Source organism: Dreissena polymorpha, chromosome 15, assembly GCF_020536995.1.
Source record: "Dreissena polymorpha isolate Duluth1 chromosome 15, UMN_Dpol_1.0, whole genome shotgun sequence".
In the NCBI taxonomy this organism is placed as follows: Eukaryota; Metazoa; Mollusca; class Bivalvia; order Myida; family Dreissenidae; genus Dreissena; species Dreissena polymorpha.
The window spans coordinates 38855707-38878721 of NC_068369.1; the positions used below are offsets into that span (position 1 = coordinate 38855707).

The 23015-nt window shown below is 38.1% G+C and overlaps 1 protein-coding gene and 1 long non-coding RNA gene across 15 annotated transcripts in view; both read right to left on the reverse strand.

Annotated features, from left to right (window-relative positions):
• Positions 1-338: 338 nt before the first annotated feature.
• LOC127860017 (diacylglycerol kinase beta-like) overlaps positions 339-23015 on the reverse strand; it is a 157747-nt gene continuing 135070 nt past the window's right edge. For all 14 annotated transcript variants that reach the window (XM_052397709.1, XM_052397714.1, XM_052397715.1 and 11 more), the window contains 9 exons: positions 18814-18899; positions 18190-18279; positions 17683-17849; positions 16662-16726; positions 12178-12268; positions 9670-9883; positions 3569-3689; positions 2367-2427; positions 339-494 (listed from right to left, as the gene is read on the reverse strand). In XM_052397709.1, the coding sequence (XP_052253669.1) occupies positions 354-494; positions 2367-2427; positions 3569-3689; positions 9670-9883; positions 12178-12268; positions 16662-16726; positions 17683-17849; positions 18190-18279; positions 18814-18899 (1036 nt within the window). In that variant the 3' untranslated portion in view covers positions 339-353. The remainder of the gene's footprint in view (positions 495-2366; positions 2428-3568; positions 3690-9669; positions 9884-12177; positions 12269-16661; positions 16727-17682; positions 17850-18189; positions 18280-18813; positions 18900-23015) is intronic.
• LOC127860020 (uncharacterized) lies at positions 8752-9612 on the reverse strand. Its single transcript, XR_008039572.1, has 4 exons — positions 9440-9612; positions 9032-9119; positions 8900-8987; positions 8752-8855 (listed from the first exon to the last, which is right to left on the reverse strand). It is a non-coding gene; the product is annotated as an uncharacterized LOC127860020 (long non-coding RNA).

The following is a 23015-nucleotide window of genomic DNA, read 5'->3' on the forward strand; positions in this document are numbered from 1 at the left end:
ATGGACAGCATGGACAATGACCATGGGCAGCATGGACAATGACCATGGGCAGCATGGACAATGACCATGGACAGCATGGACAATTGCTATCAGTTTGCCATCATGGACATTGTCCATGGATATAATTTTCCGTCCATGGACAAGTGTTTCCATACTCCATGGACAATGTCCATGCTCAAATCCATGGAAAGCCCGTGGACAATCTAGTAGCCGGGGTATCGCAGGATCCAGAAAAAAGTGACAGACAGACTGACAGACTGACTGACAGACAGGAGCACAAACCATAAGTCCCCTCCCGTTTCACCAGTAGGGGACAAAAATAACAGTACTTCCAGACCATAATTAAAACATTTTTATGATTCAGATTGGACAAAATTTGAGAAAAGTGTTGTGGAAATACTTACATTATTTTTAAATATTTTAAAGAGCGAGGATTTCTTTCGGGAAGGAGGTCCAAACATCATGGGTGCTTGGTTTTTATGTGACACAGATATCTGAAACAAGTGAAACATTAACATTGAGCAGTGCTATGGGAAAACAGGGTTTCATGCATAAGGGTAAAGTGTTGTCCCTGATTAGCCTATATGGACTCCACATAAGGGTAAAGTGTTGTCCCTGATTAGTCTATATGGACTCCACATAATGGTAAAGTGTTGTCCCTGATTAGCCTATATGGTCTCCACATAAGGGTAAAGTGTTGTCCCTGATTAGCCTATATGGACTCCACATAAGGGTAAAGTGTTGTCCCTGATTAGTCTATATGGACTCCACATAAGGGTAAAGTGTTTGTCCCTGATTAGGCCTATATGGACTCCACATAAGGGTAAAGTGTTGTCCCTGATTAGCCTATATGGACTCCACATAAGGGTAAAGTGTTGTCCCTGATTAGTCTATATGGACTCCACATAAGGGTAAAGTGTTGTCCCTGATTAGCCTATATGGACTCCACATAAGGGTAAAGTGTTGTCCCTGATTAGCCTATATGGACCCACATAAGGGTAAAGTGTTGTCCCTGATTAGTCTATATGGACTCCACATAAGGGTAAAGTGTTGTCCCTGATTAGCCTATATGGACTCCACATAAGGGTAAAGTGTTTGTCCCTGATTAGCCTATATGGGTCTCCACATAAGGGTAAAGTGTTGTCCCTGATTAGCCTATATGGTCTCCACATAAGGGGTAAAGTGTTGTCCCTGATTAGCCTATATGGTCTCCACATAAGGGTAAAGTGTTGTCCCTGATTAGCCTATATGGTCTCCACATAAGGGTACAAGTGTTGTCCCTGATTAGCCTATATATGGTCTCCACATAAGGGTAAGTGTTGTCCCTGATTAGCCTATATGGTCTCCACATAAGGGTAAAGTGTTGTCCCTGATTAGCCTATATGGGTCTCCACATAAGGGTAAAGTGTTGTCCCTGATTAGTCTATATGGACTCCACATAAGGGTAAAGTGTTGTCCCTGATTAGCCTATATGGTCTCCACATAAGGGTAAAGTGTTTGTCCCTGATTAGCCTATATGGACTCCACATAAGGGTAAAGTGTTGTCCCTGATTAGCCTATATGGACTCCACATAAGGGTAAAGTGTTGTCCCTGATTAGCCTATATGGACTCCACATGCTTATTCAGTATAACACTTTACATGCACGATAGCCTATATGGACTCCACAATGCTTATTCAGTATAACACTTTACATGCATGATTAGCCTATATGGACTCCACATGCTTATTCAGTATAACACTTACATGCATGCGTTAGGCCCAATTTTCCCAGAAGGCAGCCCATTTAAAATGGATTTAAAAAGTGTTGACAGAATGTAATGAGTTCTATATTAAGACAGACCACCCCTGTACAATCATATGTAAATTATAACTGACACTAACATTTTGTTGTTGCGCACATACATCATTTCTGTTTAAGTATATATTAAAATGCTTTTCATAAAAAGGACACTACAGCTAAAACTACAACATGTGAATCAGATATGGTCACTGTTTTTCTGAATGTTTCAGTCATGGGATCAACATTAATCAAGTCGTCATTGTACTTGTATTTTACATAAGAGATTATTCAGTTTTCAAACATTTTTATAAAAGTACTTATGCACATTATCATCAGCAAAACAAATACGTGCTGAGTTTATTTATTTCAACTAACGATACCTCATTAAAGCATTGTAATTGACACTGTTTACTTCAGTGTCAGTGGTTGCCACTTAACAAATACAGTTCCTTTCTGTGTTGTGATCAATATGCGTGCGATGTCAACGTATACTTCACACTGCACAGACTGCACAAATCTGTCACAACAATTTATGCACATGCCCAGTTTTCCCAGAACAAGGCTCAAATGAGTCTTGGACCTACCGTGCATGGAGGCTGCATCCAGGGCTCACCGTCTATCTGCATCGGGAACCGCTTACGAGTTCTGAAACAGGCCAGTGACAGCATTGAAGTGAAGGGTAATACATGTACACCTTTTGGAACAGGCCAGTGACAGCATTGAATTCAAGGGGTAATACATGTACACCTTCTGAAACAGTCAAGTGACAGCTTTGCAATCAAGGGGTAATACATGTACACCATCTGAAACAGTCCAGTGACAGGATTGCAATCAAGGGGTAATACATGTACACCATCTGAAACAGTCCAGTGACAGCATTGAATTCAAGGGGCAATACATGTACACGTTTTGGAACAGGCCAGTGACAGAATTGCAATCAAGTGGTAATACATGTACACCATCTGAAACAGACCAGTGACAGAATTGCAATCAAGTGGTAATACACTTACAACATCTGAAACAGACCAGTGACAGAATTGCAATCAAGTGGTAATACATGTACACCTTCTGAAACAGGCCAGTGACAGAATTGCAATCAAGTGGTAATACATGTACATAATCTTGAAACAGACCAGGTACAGAATTGCAATCAAGTGGTAATACATGTTCACCTTCTAAAACAGGCCGAGTGACAGAATTGCAATCAAGTGGTAATACATGTACACCTTCTGAAACAAGCCTGGTGATAGAATTGCAATCAAGTGGAAATACATGTACACCATCTGAAACAGACCAGTGACAGAATTGCAATCAAGTGGTAATACATGTACACCTTCTGAAACAGGCCAGTGACAGAATTGCAATCAAGTGGTAATACATGTACACCTTCTGAAACAGGCCAGAGACAGCATTGAAGTGAAGGGGTAATACATGTACACCATCTGAAACAGATCAGTGACCGCATTGCAATCAAGTGGTAATACATGTACACCATCTGAAACAGACCAGTGACATAATTGCAATCACATGGTAATACATGTACACCTTCTGAACAGGCCAGTGACAGAATTGCAATCAAGGGCTAATACATGTACACCTTCTGAAACAGTCCAGTGACAGCATTGAATTCAAGGGGTAATACATGTACACCATCTGAAACAGATCAGTGACAGCATTGCAATCAAGTGGTAATATATGTACACCTTCTGAAACAGGCCAGTAACAGAATTGCAATCAAGGGGTAATACATGTACACCTTCTGAAACAGTCCAGTGACAGTACATACCTGATAACAACAGAGGAGCACTGTGCAAGGCGCTTGCCCGAGGCCCGCAATCCAGCGTACACCTGCGCTGCATGCATCGAGTTCTCCAGACCAACCACCTCTATCTGCCTGTCACCTACATCTGCAAACATACACACATGTTCATATCTGTCACCTACATCTGCAAGCATACACACAAGTTCATATGCAATAGGTCACCTACATCTGCAAGCATACACACACGTTCATATGCAATAGGTCACCTACATCTGCAAGCATACACACACGTTCATATGCAATAGGTCACCTACATCTGCAAGCATACACACATGTTCATATGCAATAGGTCACCTACATCTGCAAGCATACACACATGTTTCATATGCAATAGGTCACCTACATCTGCAAGCATACACACATGTTCATATGCAATAGGTCACCTACATCTGCAAGCATACACACATGTTCATATGCAATAGGTCACCTACATCTGCAAGCATACACACAGGTTCATATGCAATAGGTCACCTACATCTGCAAGCATACACACACGTTCATATGCAATAGGTCACCTACATCTGCAAGCATACACACATGTTCAATATCTGTCACCTACATCTGCAAGCATACACACACGTTTATATGCAATAGGTCACCTACATCTGCAAGCATACACACATGTTAATATGCAATAGGTCACCTACATCTGCAAGCATACACACACGTTCATATCTGTCACCTACATCTGCAAGCATACACACATGTTCATATCTGTCACCTACATCTGCAAGCATACACACATGTTCATATGCAATAGGTCACCTTCATCTGCAAGCATACACACACGTTCATATGCAATAGGTCACCTACATCTGCAAGCATACACACACGTTCATATGCAATAGGTCACCTTCATCTGCAAGCATACACACATGTTCATATGCAATAGGTCACCTACATCTGCAAGCACACACACATGTTAATATGCAATAGGTCACCTACATCTGCAAGCATACACACACGTTCATATCTGTCACCTACATCTGCAAGCATACACACATGTTCATATCTGTCACCTACATCTGCAAGCATACACACATGTTCATATGCAATAGGTCACCTTCATCTGCAAGCATACACACACGTTCATATGCAATAGGTCACCTACATCTGCAAGCATACACACACGTTCATATGCAATAGGTCACCTTCATCTGCAAGCATACACACATGTTCATATGCAATAGGTCACCTTCATCTGCAAGCATACACACATGTTCATATGCAATAGGTCACCTTCATCTGCAAGCATACACACATGTTCATATGCAATAGGTCACCTACATCTGCAAGCATACACACACGTTCATATGCAATAGGTCACCTTCATCTGCAAGCATACACACACGTTCATATGCAATAGGTCACCTACATCTGCAAGCATACACACACGTTCATATGCAATAGGTCACCTTCATCTGCAAGCATACACACACGTTCATATGCAATAGGTCACCTTCATCTGCAAACGTACACACAAGTTCATATGCAATAGGCATTTATGTTATGCTATGTGGTGAAATACTAAACACATTTAGTGCGATGAAGCCTCAATTGATAATACAAATTACATAACTGGATAGGGAGACATCACTGTGTATGGCTTCATCAAGGTTAACCTTGCTTTCAAATAATACCAAGAAAAAAACATGGCATAATATGCATAACAAGAACAGATCAGTACAACAATTCTCAGCTCTGGACCGTTTATACTATTAGAGGAGAGCTCTTATAGGGTTTCATTTCACTAAATAATCAAATAATGTAGGGCTGCACTCACTAAATAAATCAAAATATTTTACTTGAAGTCATGTTTTAAACTTAAAGACAGTTGTGGTTTTATCATTTAGATATATTGAGAGAGTGTATAGGTGTTTACTACTATATACCTAAAATATGATAAAGTTAGAGACTATATAGTAAAACTTTTGCTAAACTGGTAACTTTCTATATCAAAAACAAAAGGTTGAGTTCTTTCTTGCAAACAACATGACATACCTTTTTATGTTCATTTCAATTTCAATTCATTATTCATATTTCAATGCTCTAACAAGAGCACCGCCTTGCGGGTGCAGACCGCTCATCTATTTTCTTTTTAAAAGGTGAAGGGACTCTCATTTTCAATCACAAAGGAGGGAGGAGTGGAGTGAAGAGGGGTGTATATGTGGGGGTTGTGGACATTTATTACATTATCTTCCAAAAAAGCGAAAAAAAAAAAAAAAAAAAAAAAAAAATCGGGGGGGGGGGGGGGGGGGGGGGTATAGTGTGAGGGTGTGGTGATAATTTGTGAGATGATCTTAAAAAAAAAAAAAAAAAAAAAAAAAAAAAAAACAAATCAAAAAAAAAAATTTGGGGGGGGGGGGTGGGGGGGGGGGTGGGGGTGGGGGTATAGTGTGAGGGTGTGTGGTGGTCATTTGTGAGATGATCTTATAAAAAAAAAAAAAAAAAAAAAAATTAGGGGGGGGGGGGGGGGGAGGGGGGGAGGGGGGGGAGGGCACGGGGGATGGTTTGGGTGAAGTCTATTGTGGTATGTCAGGTAAGAGTAGTTTCATCAAAGTATCAATCAAATCTAATCATAAATAAAGAAGTTATGGCAATTTTAGCAAAATTTAATAATTTGACCTTGAGAGTTCAAGGTCATTCAAAGGTCAAAGTAAAATTCAAGTTGCCAGGTACAGTAACCTCATGATAGCATGTAAGTATTTGAAGTTTGAAAGCAATAGCCTTGATACTTCGAGTGGATCGAAACACAAAATTTAACCATATATTAAAAGTTACTAAGTCAAAAAAGGGCCATAATTCCGTAACAATGACAACCAGAGTTATGCAACTTGTCCTTTTTACTGTACCCTTATGATAGTTTGTGAGTGTTCCAAGTATGAAAGCAATATCTATGATACTTTAGGGGTAAAGTGACCAAAACATAAATCTTAACCAAATTTTCAATTTTCTAAGTATAAAGGGCCCATAATTCCGTCCAAATGCCAGTCAGAGTTACATAACTTTGCCTGCACCGTCCCCTTATGATAGTTCATAAATCTTGCAAGTATGAAAGCAATAGCTTTGATACTGTAGGAATAAAGTGGACCTAAACACAAAACTTAATCAAATTTTCAATTTTCTAAGTATAAAAAGGGCACATAATTCTGTCAAAATGCCAGTCAGAGTTACATTACTTTGCCTGCACAGTCCCCTTATGATAGTTAGTAAGTGTTGCAAGTATGAAAGCAATAGCTTTGATGCTTAAGGAATAAAATGGACCTAAACACAAAACTTAACCAAAATTGTCAATTTTCTAAGTATAAAAAGGGCACATAATTCTGTCAAAATGCATGCCAGAGTTATCTAACTTTGCCTGCCCAGTCCCCTCATGATAGTAAGTAAGTGTACCAAGTTTGAATGCAATAGCATTGATACTTACTGAGAAAAGTGGAACTAAACGCAAAACTTAACCAAAATTTGCAATTTTTTAAGTACAAAAAGGGCACATAATTCTGTCAAAATGCACGCCAGAGTTATCTAACTTTGCCTGCCTAGTCCCCTCATGATAGTAAGTAAGTGTACCAAGTTTGAATGCAATAGCATTGATACTTTCTGAGAAAAGTGGACCTAAACGCAAACTTAACCGGACGCCGACGCCAACGCCAACGCCAACGCCAACGCCAACGCCAACGCCGACGCCAAGGTGATGACAATAGCTCATAATTTTTTTTCAAAAAATAGATGAGCTAAAAATGCTCTTTCAGAAAATGTATGGTAATTGGAGTCTGTATGTGCAAATATATAGCATTTATTTTTGCTAAAAGTTGTCGCTTTTATATTGAATTATATAAGGAAAATAATACCTACCCTGAACAATAACCAGCTCTGCATGCAGGGTTCATGCAGCTGGTTACCTATCCTGTACAGCAATACCCAGCTCTACACTGTTCAATATTATCTACCCTGTACAGCAATACCCAGCTCTACACTGTTCATGCAGCTGGTTACCTACCCTGTACAGCAATACCCAGCTCTACACTGTCATGGTTCAAACAGAAATCTCAAACCTAAATTCAAGCACTTTTCAAGGACTTTTTAAGGCCAAATTTTCATTTTCAAGGCCGATTAACACAGTATATATCATTTATTTGCTTGAACACATTAAACTTATTTCACAATAACTCATACATGTTATTTATAGTCATTACATACAAATACACATTATCCATCCTTAACTCAGAGAGTCTCACATATGTATTTACTTTTTAAAGTTATTATAAACAAACACATTGTCTCTTTCTATGCTCACATCAAACAGACTAGTTCATTTTATTTAAACATAAATCAGTTACTATTACATTTTGTATTTCACAGGGCTGTTGTTGTTTATGACTGTTTTAGATTCAACAGTTTTAACAATAGTACCTTCCTGTTTCACCAAAAAACACATTGCTTTTCAAAGCGCTGTCCCCCATTCCCCCGACCCCAATGGTCTTCATATAGACCAAACATTTTGCTTTTCGAATGTCATTTGTTTTCTGTACCCAGAAATATTCATAAGTTTCGAGCAAAACATAACGATAAACGTCATTGTGACAACTTCTTTATGACCAGAAAATAGCGCCATGAATATTCATGTTTAAAGAATGTTGACGTATCGTATAAGTTGTAATTATTTAAGCATTTTTCTGCATTTCATCGGTGTTTATGACCAGAAAGTAGTGCCAGGAATATTCAGTTAACCACTCTGCTTTGAAACGACACTTCCCCATCGCTGAATTTTTACGCGCGAAAATAAATCACAACGGAGATCCTCTGACCTAGTACACATAATCTGTGACGTGTACACTTAACGTTTCGTACCCAATAGTGTACGAAACTTATATTTCGTACTTAACTTTTTGCGCAAAGGAATTTATGATAAATTTTCGTAATATTTTCCTTAAGAACGATTAAAATTCATGGCAATGATAAAAGTAATTTTGAACAGAAATAAACATTTTCAAGGCTTTTTTACATGAAATAAGCACTTTTTCAAGGCCAACCTTAGTTCAAGGACTTTTCAAGCCTAGGACTCGTTTTCAAGCACTTTTCAAGCCCTGTGCGAACCCTGACTGTTCATGCTGCTGGTTATATACCCTGTACAGCAATACCCAGCTCTACACTGTTCAATATTACCTACCCTGTACAGCAATAACTAGCTCTACACTGTTCAATATTACCTACTCTGTACAGCAATACCCAGCTCTACACTGTTCAATATTACCTACCCTGTACAGCAATACCCAGCTCTACACTGTTCAATATTACCTACCCTGTACAGCAATAACTAGCTCTACACTGTTCAATATTACCAACCATGTAAAGCAATACCCAGCTCTACACTGTTCAATATTACCTACCCTGTAAAGCAATACCCAGCTCTACACTGTTCAATATTACCTACCCTGTAAAGCAATACCCAGCTCTACACTGTTCAATATTACCTACCCTGTACAGCAATACCCAGCTCTACACAGATCAATATTACCTACCCTGTACAGCAATAACTAGCTCTACACTGTTCATGCTGCTGGTTATATACCCTGTACAGCAATACCCAGCTCTATAATGTTCAATATTACCAACCCTGAACAGCAATAACTAGCTCTACACTGTTCATGCAGCTGGAAACCTACCCTGTACGGCAATACCCAGCTTTAAACAGTTCAAAATTACCTACCCTGTACAGTAATACCCAACTTTACACTGTTTAATATTACGTACCCCGTACAGTAATACTGAACTCTACATCGTTCAATATTACCTACCCTGTACAGCAATACCCAGCTCTCCACAGATCAATATTACCTACCCTGTACAGCAATAACTAGCTCTACACTGTTCAATATTACCTACTCTGTACAGCAATACCCAGCTCTACACAGTTCAATATTACCTATCCTGTAAAGCAATACCCAGCTCTACACGGTTCAATATCACCTACCCTGTACAGCAATGCCGAGTTCTACACTGTTCATGCTGCTGGTTACCTACCCTGTACAGCAATACCCAGCTCTACACTGTTCAATATTACCTACCCTGTACAGCAATACCCAGCTCTACACTATTCATGCTGCTGGTAGAAAGCTCCTTGTCTTTGTCTTTCTTCATTTGTTTGTGTGCCTTGCGTCTCTTCTTCTGGCTGGGGTTGTCGCCCCACAGGTTAGTGCCCCCGTAGATGCTGGGGATGTTCAGCAGGGCTATGCCCTCCAGAGACGGCCCGTTAGCCAGGTCCAGGGAACACCCATCACACTGCAGCCACAATGAATTAGGATCCATCAAGCTGACACAATGAATTAGGAGCCATCAAGCTGACACAATGAATTAGGATCCATCAAGCTTACGCAATTAATTACAAGCATTGTATTGGTCAAAGTTTGACTATAATTGTCTCCATAAAATTCTTTGATTAAATTCAAGAAACAACTTTGTAAAATCTATTTAAAATATAAGCATATGTTTCTGTGTTTTAGTTTACTTTTTAATTTTTGACTTACATAATTGAACTTAAATATTGTAATCTTTTAATTGTTTGAGAAGAAGTGTTGTATAATGACTTGTTTGAAGAAAATAGTTCAATAACAAGATTTCTGCGGTGAAAGTCATATGCCCCCCGAACAGGGCTTTGAACTAGTGACCACAATTTCAATAGGGGTCATCTACTGTCCAAGACCAATGCACATGTGAAGTATCAAGCCAATTGGTCAATCCATTGACAAATTATTGATCGGAAACAATTTCCCACTTTTTTTACAGTGACCTAGACCTTTGAACTAGTGGCCCAAATTTCAATAGGGGTCATCTACTGTACAAGGCCAATGCACATGTGAAGCATCAAGCCAATCGGTCAATTTGTTTACGAATTATTGATCAGAAAAGATTTTCACACTTATTGTGATAGTCACCTTTACCTTTGACCTAGTGACCCCAATTTAAATAGGGGTCATCTACTGAACAAGGCCAATGCACATGTGAATTATCAAGCCAATCGGTCAATTTGTTGATGAGTTGTTGATCCTGAACGATTTTCCCACTTATTTTGAGTGACCTTGACCTTTGACCTAGTAACCCCAATTTCAATAGGGGTCATCTAGTCTTCTGTACAAGGCCAATGCACATGTAAAGTTTCAAGCCAATTGGTAAATTTGTTAATGAGTAATTGATCGAAAAGGAATTTCACACTTATTGTGATAGTGACTTTGACCTTTGACCTAGTAATCCCAATTTCAAAAGCGGTCACCTACTGTCCAAGGCAAATGCACATATGAAGAATGAAGCAAATCAGTCGATTCGTTGAAGAGTTGTAAATTGGAAACTATTTTCACACTTGTTGTGATAGTGACCTTGACCTAGTGACCCCAATTTTAACAAGGGCTGTTTGTAAAACATGCATGCCCCCAATATGGGCTGTCAGTTTTAGTGGAAGCCATTGTGTGAATACGTTTTTTGTCACTGTGACCTTGACCTTTGATCTAGTGACCTGAAAATCAATAGGGGTCATCTGCAAGTCATGATCAATGTACCTATGACGTTTCATGATCCTAGGCGTAAGCTTTCTTGAGATATCATCCGGAAACCATTTTACTGTGTCAAGTCACCGTGACCTTGACCTTTGTCCTAGTGACCTGAAAATCAATAGGGGTCATCTGCGTGTCATGATCAATGTACCTATGAAGTTTCGTGATCCTAGGCTTAAGCTTTCTTGAGTTATCATCCGGAAACCATTTTACTGTGTCAAGTCACCGTGACCTTTGACCTAGTGACCTGAAAATCAATAGGGGTCATCTGCGAGTCATGATCAATGTACCTATGAAGTTTCATTATCCTAGGCGTAAGCGTTCTTGAGTAATCATCCGGAAACCATTTTACTGGTTCGAGTCACTGTGACCTTGACCTTTAACCTAGTGACCTGAAAATCAATAGGGGTCATCTGCGAGTCACGATCAATTTACATATGAAGTTTCATGATCCGAGGCGTAAGCTTTCTTGAGTTATCATCTGGAAACCATTTTTCTATGTCAAGTCACCGTGACCTTTGACCTAGTGACCTGAAAATCAATAGGGGTCATCTGCAAGTCATGATCAATGTACCAATGAAGTTTCATGATCCTAGGCGTAAGTGTTCTTGAGTTATCATCTGGAAACCATTTTACTGGTTCTAGTCACCGTTACCTTTGACCTAGTGACCTGAAAATCAATAGGGGTCATCTGCGAGTCATGATCAATGTACCTATGAAGTTTCATGATCCTAGGCGTAAGCGGTCTTGAGTTATCATCCGGAAACCATTCGGTGGACGGACCGACCGACATGTGCAAAACAATATACCCTCTCTTCTTCGAAGGGGGACATAAAAAGGGTCATCTACTGTCCAAGGCCAATGCACATGTGAAGTATAAAGCCAATCAGTCAATTCGTTGACAAGTTATTGATCTGAAACAAACTGGTCTACCGACAGACAGACCTATATCCAGCAAACATATACAACCCCTCTTCATCGAAGGGGGGCATAATAATTTTAATATTGTATTCTTTATTGAAAACGCACCATGATGTCAATGTCCTCATGTAGATTCTTACAGGTGGCTGCCAATGTCTCTGATGTTCCAAACTCAAAGTACCAAAGCTTGTTCTTCATTCTGAAAAATGACTAACGTTATTAAGCAGATGGAAACAAGAGCTTGTCACAGACGTGAGGAATACCCCCACATGCCGCATTGACACAGAATATTTTGCATGTTGTCTTCACACAAAAACAGCGGACACCATGCTCAATCTTTAAACAAGAGGGCCTGAAAAGCCCAAAGTTGCTCACTTGAGATAACAAGATATTATTGGGTAAAATAATCTGACCAAGTTTCATGAAGATCGGAAAATAAATGTGGCCTCTAGAGTGTTAACAAGGTTTTACTATAGCCATATAAGGAAAAATGCCCGCCCCCCTGGCAGCCATGTTTTTCAACCAACCGGCATCATTTCTGAACTCTTTCAAGATATTATCAAGATGAATCTTCTGACCAAGTTTCAAGAAGATCGGACAGTAAATGTGGCCTCTAGAGTGTTAACAAGATTTTACTATAGCCATATAAGGAAAATTTCCCCGCCCCTTGGAAGCCATGTTTTTCAAGCAAACATAATTATTTTCGAACTCATCCAAGATATCATTGAGACCAATCTTCTGACCAAATTTCATGAAGATTGGACAATAAATGTGGTCTCTAGAGTGTTAACAAGGTTTTACTATAGCCATATATAGCAATATAAGGAAAAATGCCCGGCCCCTGGTGGCCATGTTTTTAAAGTCACTATCATGCTCACCAATACATACGGCTACTGTATTATGCTATATAAAAACATTCGACAACAAGTAGTACCATACGATGGTTAATTACAATAGGAAGACCCTAAAAACAAGTAACATTGATGTAAAAACGTTATATTACAAGCATTCGGCAAGTTTTAAGCAGCTAAATATCTAAATATCGTTCCACGATGTAATCTACTTTCGCTTTCGAGTCAGGATCGGATTCATTCGGGTTGCGTTCATTTGCATAATTTATACAAGCCATTATCGCATTCGCTAAGTTCCAGTTACCCAGAATTCATTTTGATTTCACAGAATGATTATTCATGAGAGCTGTCATGCTTCCGACGCTTACCGTATCCAATCTTGTGTTCGCCCGTAAATGTTCGGATATTTCACGGGAGATATAAATGGAATTATTTGTGGCCACAAAAAATAAAAACGAGCATTTTGTATCTCGTTAAATCAATTCTACCAGACAACATCTAACGTTGAAATTTTGCATTTTGCTAAAAGGAACATTGATTTTTTTATGGGTTAGCTTTATTTAACGAAATATTCGATATTTTTTAGCGTGATTGTTACTTTAAAGCAACCAAAACAATTTTCAAACAAATCCAAGATATCATTGGGACAAATCTTCTGACCAAGTTTCATGATGATCGGAAAATAAATGTGACCCCTAGAGTGTTAACAATGTTTTACTATAGCCATATAAGGAAAAATGCCCCGCCCCCGTGGTGGCCATGTTTTCAACAAACGGGCATCATTTTTTAACACTTCCAAAATATTATTGGGATGAATCTTCTGACCGAGTTTCATGAAGATCGGACAATAAATGTGGCCTCTAGAGTGTTAACAAGATTTTACTATAGCCATATAAGGAAAAATGCCCTGCCCCTTGACAGCAATGTTTTTCAAGCAAACGTTACCATTTTCAAACTCATCAAAGATATCAATAAGACAAAGCTTCTGACCATATTTCATGAACATTGGACAATAAATGTGGCCTCTAGAGTGTTAACAGTTTAGCTCAGGTGACCGGTAACCAAAAATCATTACGGCTTCTTTGCTCAATGATTGAATGACATCATCCAGCAATCTTTTAGTCACGATTAGCCCCTCTAATTGTGTCTTATAGTCACACTGAAATTTTAACCTTCAAGTAGTGTTTTGTAGTCACACTTGGTCAGTCTATTTGTGACTTGTAGTCACAATAGTTCAAATACGGTTAAAACCCAAAAGAAGTGTCCGTAAGGGTGACAGGCGACCGGTAGCTGTGGGATCCAACAGCCAGAGTGCAGATATATCCTTTCACGTATCCTTTAAGTTAATGAAAAACAGTATCTTTATGTTGCCAAAACTTTGCTCATAATATCATTATAATTATTGTCTTAACACTAGTTATATCAATTTATTACATAATATTTTATTTTTCTTGTTTTTTAATATCGTAGCCTGTATTGTTTTATTGCTTAAGTTTCTTACAGCATTTTTATTTATATCACACATTTTTAGATTATTAATCCTTTAATTAATGCTGCATAAAAGTATCAATCACTCTTATTTTTATCAATTGTATGTATATTTATATGTTTTGTACCACGCCATTGAATATAATTATATAATTAGGTGTTTCATTAAATTAGCAAGTTTCAAGTTTCAAGTTACTAAAGCATGATATAATGCCATAATAGGAAAAATGCCCCGCCCCCTGGTGGCCATGTTTTTTAAGCAACCGAAACCATTTTCAATTGTATGTATATTTATATGTTTTGTACCACGCCATTGAATATAATTATATAAATAGGCGTTCCATTAAATTAGCAAGTTTCAAGTTACTAAAGCATGATATAATGCCATATTAGGAAAAATGCCCCGCCCCCTGGTGGCCATGTTTTTTAAGCAACCGAAACCATTTTCGAACTCATCCAAGATATCATTAGGACAAATCTTCTGACCAAGTTTCATGAAGATCGGAAAATAAATGTGGCGTCTAGAGTGTTAACAAGGTTTAACTATAGCTTTATTAGGAAAAATGCCATGCCCCCTCGGCGGCCATGTTTTTCCACCAACCGGAACAAGTTTCGAACTCATCCAAGATATCATTGGGACCAATCATCTGACCAAGTTTCATAATGATCGGACAATAAATGTGGCCTCTAGAGTGTTAACAAAGTTTTACTAAAGCATGATATATAGCCATATTAGGAAAAATGCCCCGCCCCTTGATAGCCATGTTTTTCAAGCAAACAAAACCATTTTCGAACTCATTCAAGATATCATTGAGACCAATCTTCTGACCACATTTCATGAAGATTGGACAATAAATGTGGCCTCTAGAGTGTTCACAAGGTTTTACTATAGCCATATAAAGCCAAATTAGGAAAAATGCCCCACCCCTTGGCAGCCATGTTTTTCAAGCAAACGTAACCATTTTCGAACTCATCCAAGATATAATTGAGACCAATCTACCGACCAAATTTCATGAAGATTGGACAATAAATGTGGCTTCTAGATTGTAAACAAGGTTATACTTTAGCCTAATAAGGAAAACTGCCCTGCCCCCTGGCGGCCATGCTTTTTCACCGATCTGGACCATTTTCGAAGTCATCCAAGATATCAATAAAACCAATGTTTTGACCAAGTTTCATGATGATTGGGCAAAAATTGTGACTTCTAGAGTGTTCACAAGGTTTCTATATAGCCATATATGGAATACTGCCCCGCCCCCTGGTGGCCATGTTTTTCAATGGACCGAAACCATTTTTGAACTCAACCAACATATCATTAAGACAAACATTTTGACAAAGTTACATGAAGATTGGGCATCAAATGTGACTTCTACAGTGTTCACAAGGTTTTTCTTATTTCTGACCTAGTGACCTAGTTTTTGACCCAGCATGACCCAGTTTCAATCTTGGTTGAGGTATCATTGGGACAAATGTTCTGACCAAGTTTCATGAAGATCGGACAATAAATGTGGCCTCTTGAGTGTTCACAAGGCAAATGTTGACGACACACGCACGACGGACAAAAGGCGATCACAATAGCTCACCATGAGCACGTTGTGCTCAGGTGAGCTTAAAATGGACCTAAACAAAAAACTTAAGCAAAATTTTCAATTTTCTAAGTATAAAAAGGCACATAATTCTGTCAAAATGCACGCCAGAGTTATCTAACTTTGCCTGCCCAGTCCCCTCATGATAGTAAGTAAGTGTACCAAGTTTGAATGCAATAGCATTGATACTTTATTAGAAAAGTGGACCTAAACGCAAAACTTAACCGGATGCCGACGCCAAGGTGATGACAATACCTCATTTTTTTTTCAAAAAATAGATGAGCTAACAAAAGATGTGTTTGTCAGAAACACAATGCCCCCTATTGCGCCGCTTGGAAGCCATACATTTGACCTTTGACCTTGAAGGATGACCTTGACCTTTCACCACTCAAAATGTGCAGCTCCATGAGATACACATGCATGCCAAATATCAAGAATACAACTTTTGAAGAATAGCCAATTATAATCCTTGAAAGAATATGCATGGGTGTAATTCTTAGAACAACAAGAAACATGAATCTATTACATTTTCAAATTGGTTGTTACAATGCAATATATTTGTTTCCAAAGTCAACAAACTTCACTCCTTGCTCTCACAACAAAACAACACCAAACAAGCCCTGCAAACCTGTTTTCTGAGAACTATTTTAAATGGTTTGTTACTCACCGACTGTTGAACTTTTCTGGGTGTTTTTCTCTCATCAGGTGAAATCGATGACATATGGAGGCATCCTGACAGAGAGATATATGTAGTAAAGGTATGAGTGAGTATGTACTTGTCACAGTTGAACAATTGTTACATACAACCATAGTTAATAATTTTAAATTGCTGACATGTCAATCAACATAGTTATCAAATAGTAGTACATTATTATTTTAATGCTTTTGTTGAGCAAGAAAAAAATAAACTTTTCTATTCTTTTAACAAGGATTTTTGAAATTACTGTTTGCTCAGAATGTTTTATTTTAATATTTGAAGACAATGCATTATAATTATTGTTTGAAATGACCACTCGCCAGCTGTCAATCAAACAAACTGATCAGCAAATAAGACTCATCATTCCTATAGAGAAGTAGTTATTAGTGATGTTATATGGCACTCACCACTCCTATAGAGAATTAGTTGTTGATGATGTTATAGGGCACTCACCACTCCTATAACAGAAGTAGTTGTTGATGATGTTATAGGACACTCACCACTCCTATAGTGAAGTAGTTGTTTATGATGTTATAGGGCACTCACCACTCCTATAGAGAAGTAGTTGTTGATGTTATAGGGAACTCACCACTCCTAGAGAAGTAGTTGTTGATGATGTTATAGGGCACTCACCACTCCTATAGTGAAGTAGTTGTTTATGATGTTATAGGGCACTCACCACTCCTATAGAGAAGTAGTTGTTGATGTTATAGGGAACTCACCACTCCTAGAGAAGTAGTTGTTGATGATGTTATAGGGCACTCACCACTCCTATAGTGAAGTAGTTGTTGATGATGTTATAGGGCACTCACCACTCCTATAGAGAAGTAGTTGTTGAGGTTATAGGGAACTCACCACTCCTAGAGAATTAGTTGTTGATAATGTTATAGGGCACTCACCACTCCTATAGAGAAGTAGATGTTGATGATGTTATAGGGCACTCACCATTCCTATAGAGAAGTAGTTGTTGATGATGTTATAGGGCACTTACCACTCCTATAGAGAAGTAGTTGTTGATGATGTTATAGGGCACTGGGTCGCCCTGTTTCTCCTCCCCATCTTCTGGCTTGCTGAACTCTATCTGCCAACGGTCCATTTGGATGGTCTGAGCACGCAGGATTCGGTCCAACACTTTGTTTAAACTCTCACCCTCATAACCTACACAGATCACATACAATGTCATAATTGACCTACTGTGGACCTAAGAACAGAGTTCATCAAAAAATGGTTAATATGCCAGTCATAGATAAATTACAGCAAATTGCAACATTAAATCAATCTAGTAACATCAAATTTTTTGACAAACAATCTTATACAAAAAGAAAGGCAGACCAATAATAACAAAACACATCTTTGCATTTGGTTAAGTAAATGTCTTAAACAATAAGTGTACTCAACACAAATTTGCAGCTAAGATGCCTCACTAATTTCTCATCAGTCTGACTATGGTGGTGTGTTTTATTACATTTCATAAACATATTTCAATAAATCCCCTTACCACTGCCCCAGCGCAGACACCTGGCTAGGTCGTTTCCTGTTCCTAATGGCAACACAGCCACCGGGGGTCGAGGGTCAAAGTTCAACTTGTCTGAAAAACAAAATAGCACATGAGCAGCATGTCTATAATCATTGTTTGGTTGAAGGACTAAGGAGTATTATACATGCTGTATTGATCATTAGTTAACCCATGTATGCCGAGCTTCTAAAAACAAGGCCTTGGCAAACAGCGAACACCCAGATGAGACGCCGCATCATTCTCTATCATCAGGGTCTGCGCTGTTTTGTTAAAGGAATTTCTGTAAGAAATATTCTTAATATATAAATCAATATACTAGACATCCCTAATTTTCAAAATAAATTGATCCAATTTAGAAGGATGGGAGAGTCTGCATAAATGGGTTAAGAAACAATGATCATTTTTTGTTGTTTATTTGCCACTAGCAAATGATTTCTGATGCATAAGAATTGAACTCGAAGGTTGAAGTGCGAGTGGTTAATGACTTGATAATAAAACAGCCTAAGTGATTATAGCCCAAATGGTTAAAGCCCGGTTTTTTATTGACCAAAATGGTTAAATAATGGTAATTCTGTTTATAGCCAAATGTTTGACACACACACGTACCTATGGCATCTAACAACCAGCCCACCGTGCCATCACCTCCACACACGAGTATACGGAAATTCTTTACATCTTTAAAGAACTGAAGACTGAAATTGTGAGCATGAACATTAGCAAGACATAAAACTTATACAGGATACATGTTATAGCCACACAATAATATACTTCTGTGTATTAAATGAAAGTTGTTTTAATTGCATGCAAAAACGTTAACACACTTTGGTAATTGATTATGTATATAACATGCATATAAATATTACAGCAATTTATATAAATAACACCAACATTACATGTATATCTGGAGCTTCTTTGTTCTCCTAATAATATCATAACAATTTTTAATTGTCTTGCAACTATTAAGAGGGTTTAAAGTTTAATGTTTCTTTAACACACCATGACAAGTTGGCATAAAGGATATTAAGGATTTAAACCTGTCATAAACTCATGTCATATCCCCTTATTTTGTACATATACATTTCTGTCATACATAGAGGATATTTGTTGGATTCTATGGAATATCCATTTTATTTCACATGTGATCATAGAAAATATATATTTTCTTTGATCACGAGTGAATTAAAATCAATATTCCATCAAATCCAACAAATTTCGCTGGATTTATAACGTCATTTCACAGTAAAACAGTGAAAAATATCGATATTTTTCACTGTTATTTTTCACTGTTTGAAACAGTGAAATATCAGTTTTATTTCACTGATATTTCTCTATAAACCACCTGAAAGCATAAAATAAAAACGATCTATGAGCATGTGCTTAAAACTCCGATGATTTTGGTACAAATCAAAATAAGATGAAGGTTCTAAGAAGCAACAAAGAAGCTTAAATGCCCATTAAGGTGGGCAAACTTTAATTAGCACACTATTTATTTTGTCTTATTTATGCATTTATTTATCAAGGGTATTTTGTAAGTTTTTTTACCATACTTTTGTTTTTTCAAGGTATTCCTTCAAACACATACACATTATAATTGTGCTGTTTCTAAACCAAACCCCAAGATACATGTAACTCGTGCTGCACCAAACTCAAAGCCAAAATGAGTAATTTCCCTTCTATTGTAAATGCATGCTGTCTAAAAACTGATCATGATTACAGAACTTGAATGTCAGAAATGCAAATTTCAAAACTGCAGAAGGTATTTACAGCGGAATGGTGTCACTATTATAATTAGTAATTTTGTTCCTTGCAAAATTTGTTCTCTAGGTGAAAAAATGATGTTACAATATAATCAATATGTTATTAAAGCAAAATTTTGGTTCTGGGAATATTAAATTTAAAAAAATGTTCCTTAATACAAACATCTCCAAAAGTGAAATAACTCCTGTGAACTCCAGGTTTATTCTCGCCCATTATCAAAATGGTTCGAGTTTGTATAAATGGTCAAACACATTCTCTGCAACATTGCTCATGATAACATGAAAAGCAAAGTCCTAATGGCCTCAGAATTACCAAATATTAATGCCAGATGGACAACAGACAACCCAGGAGAGGTTCCCTATACCAACATCTTCCGGACCACATTTTGCTTGGGTGAGCTAAATTAATAGGCGTAAAATGTATAACTGAATTTCTCCATTGATTTCCCTAATTTGTTACCTTAAGATAGACATATTATCTTGGTCTATGTTTTGACTACTACAAATGAAGTATCCTACTTGGTCTATGTCTTGACTACTACAAATGACGTATCCTACTTGGTCTATGTCTTGACTACTACAAATGACATACCCTACTTGGTCTATGTCTTGACTACTACAAATGACGTACCCTACTTGGTCTATGTCTTGACTACTACAAATGAAGTATCCTACTTGGTCTATGTCTTGACTACTACAAATGACCTACCCTACTTGGTCTATGTCTTGACTACTACAAATGAAGTACCCTACTTGGTCTATGTCTTGACTACTACAAATGAAGTACCCTACTTGGTCTATGTCTTGGCTACTACAAATGAAGTACCCTACTTGGTCTATGTCTTGACTACTACAAATGAAGTACCCTACTTGGTCTATGTCTTGGCTACTACAAATGAAGTATCCTAGTTGGTCTATGTCTTGGCTACTACAAATGACGTACCCTACTTGGTCTTTGTCTTGGCTACTACAAATGAAGTACCCTACTTGGTCTCTGTCTTTACTACTACAAATGACGTACCCTACTTGGTCTCTGTCTTTACTACTACAAATGAAGTATCCTACTTGGTCTCTGTCTTGACTATAACAAATGACGTACCCTACTTGGTCTATGTCTTGACTGCTACAAATGAAGTATCCTACTTGGTCTATGACTTGACTACTACAAATGAGGTACCCTACTTGGTATATGTCTTGACTACTACAAATGACGTACCCTACTTGGTCTATGTCTTGACTACTACAAATGACGTACCCTACTTGGTCTATGTCTTGACTACTACAAATAAAGTACCCTACTTGGTCTATGTCTTGGCTACTACAAATGAAGTATCCTACTTGGTCTATGTCTTGACTACTACAAATGACCTATCCTACTTGGTCTCTGTCTTGACTACTACAAATGAAGTATCATACTTGGTCTCTGTCTTGGCTACTACAAATGACGTACCCTACTTGGTCTATGTCTTAACTTCTACACATGACGTACCCTACTTGGTCTATGTCTTGACTACTACAAATGAAGTATCCTACTTGGTCTATGTCTTGACTACTACAAATGACGTACCCTACTTGGTCTATGTCTTGGCTACTACAAATGACGCACTCTACTTGCTCTATGACTTGACTACTACAAAAAAAGTATCCTACTTGGTCTATGTCTTGACTACTACAAAGGACATACCCTACTTGGTCTATGTCTTGACTACTACAAATGACGTACCCTACTTGGTCTATGTCTTGGCTACTACAAATGACGCACTCTACTTGGTCTATGTCTTGGCTACTACAAAAGACATACCCTACTTGGTCTATGTCTTGGCTACTACAAATGACGTACCCTACTTGGTCTATGTCTTGACTACTACAAATGAAGTATCCTACTTGGTCTATGACTTGACTACTACACATGACCTACCCTACTTGGTCTATGTCTTGACTACTACAAATGACGTACCCTACTTGGTCTATGTCTTGACTACTACAAATGACGTACCCTACTTGGTCTATGACTTGACTACTACAAATGAAGTACCCTACTTGGTCTATGTCTTGGCTACTACAAATGAAGTACCCTACTTGGTCTATGTCTTTTCTACTACAAATGAAGTATCCTACTTGGTCTCTGTCTTGACTACTACAAATGACATACCCTACTTGGTCTATGTCTTGACTACTACAAATGACGTACCCTACTTGGTCTATGTCTTGACTACTACAAATGAAGTATCCTACTTGGTCTATGTCTTGACTACTACAAATGAAGTATCCTACTTGGTATATGTCTTGACTACTACAAATGATGTACCCATCTTGGTCTATGTCTTGACTACTACAAATGACGTACCCTACTTGGTCTATGTCTTGACTACTACAAATGAAGTACCCTACTTGGTCTATGTCTTGGCTACTACAAATGAAGTATCCTACTTGGTCTATGTCTTGACTACTACAAATGACCTATCCTACTTAGTCTCTGTCTTGACTACTACAAATGAAGTATCATACTTGGTCTCTGTCTTGGCTACTACAAATGACGTACCCTACTTGGTCTATGTCTTGACTTCTACACATGACGTACCCTACTTGGTCTATGTCTTGACTACTACAAATGAAGTATCCTACTTGGTCTATGTCTTGACTACTACAAATGACGTACCCTACTTGGTCTATGTCTTGGCTACTACAAATGACACACTCTACTTGGTCTATGTCTTGACTACTACAAATGACGTACCCTTCTTGGTCTATGACTTGACTACTACAAAAAAAGTATCCTACTTGGTCTATGTCTTGACTACTACAAAGGACATACCCTACTTGGTCTATGTCTTGACTATTACAAATGACGTACCCTACTTGGTCTATGTCTTGGCTACTACAAATGACGCACTCTACTTGGTCTATGTCTTGGCTACTACAAAGGACATACCCTACTTGGTCTATGTCTTGGCTACTACAAATGACGTACGCTACTTGGTCTATGTCTTGACTACTACAAATGACGTACCCTACTTGGTCTATGACTTGACTACTACAAATGAAGTACCC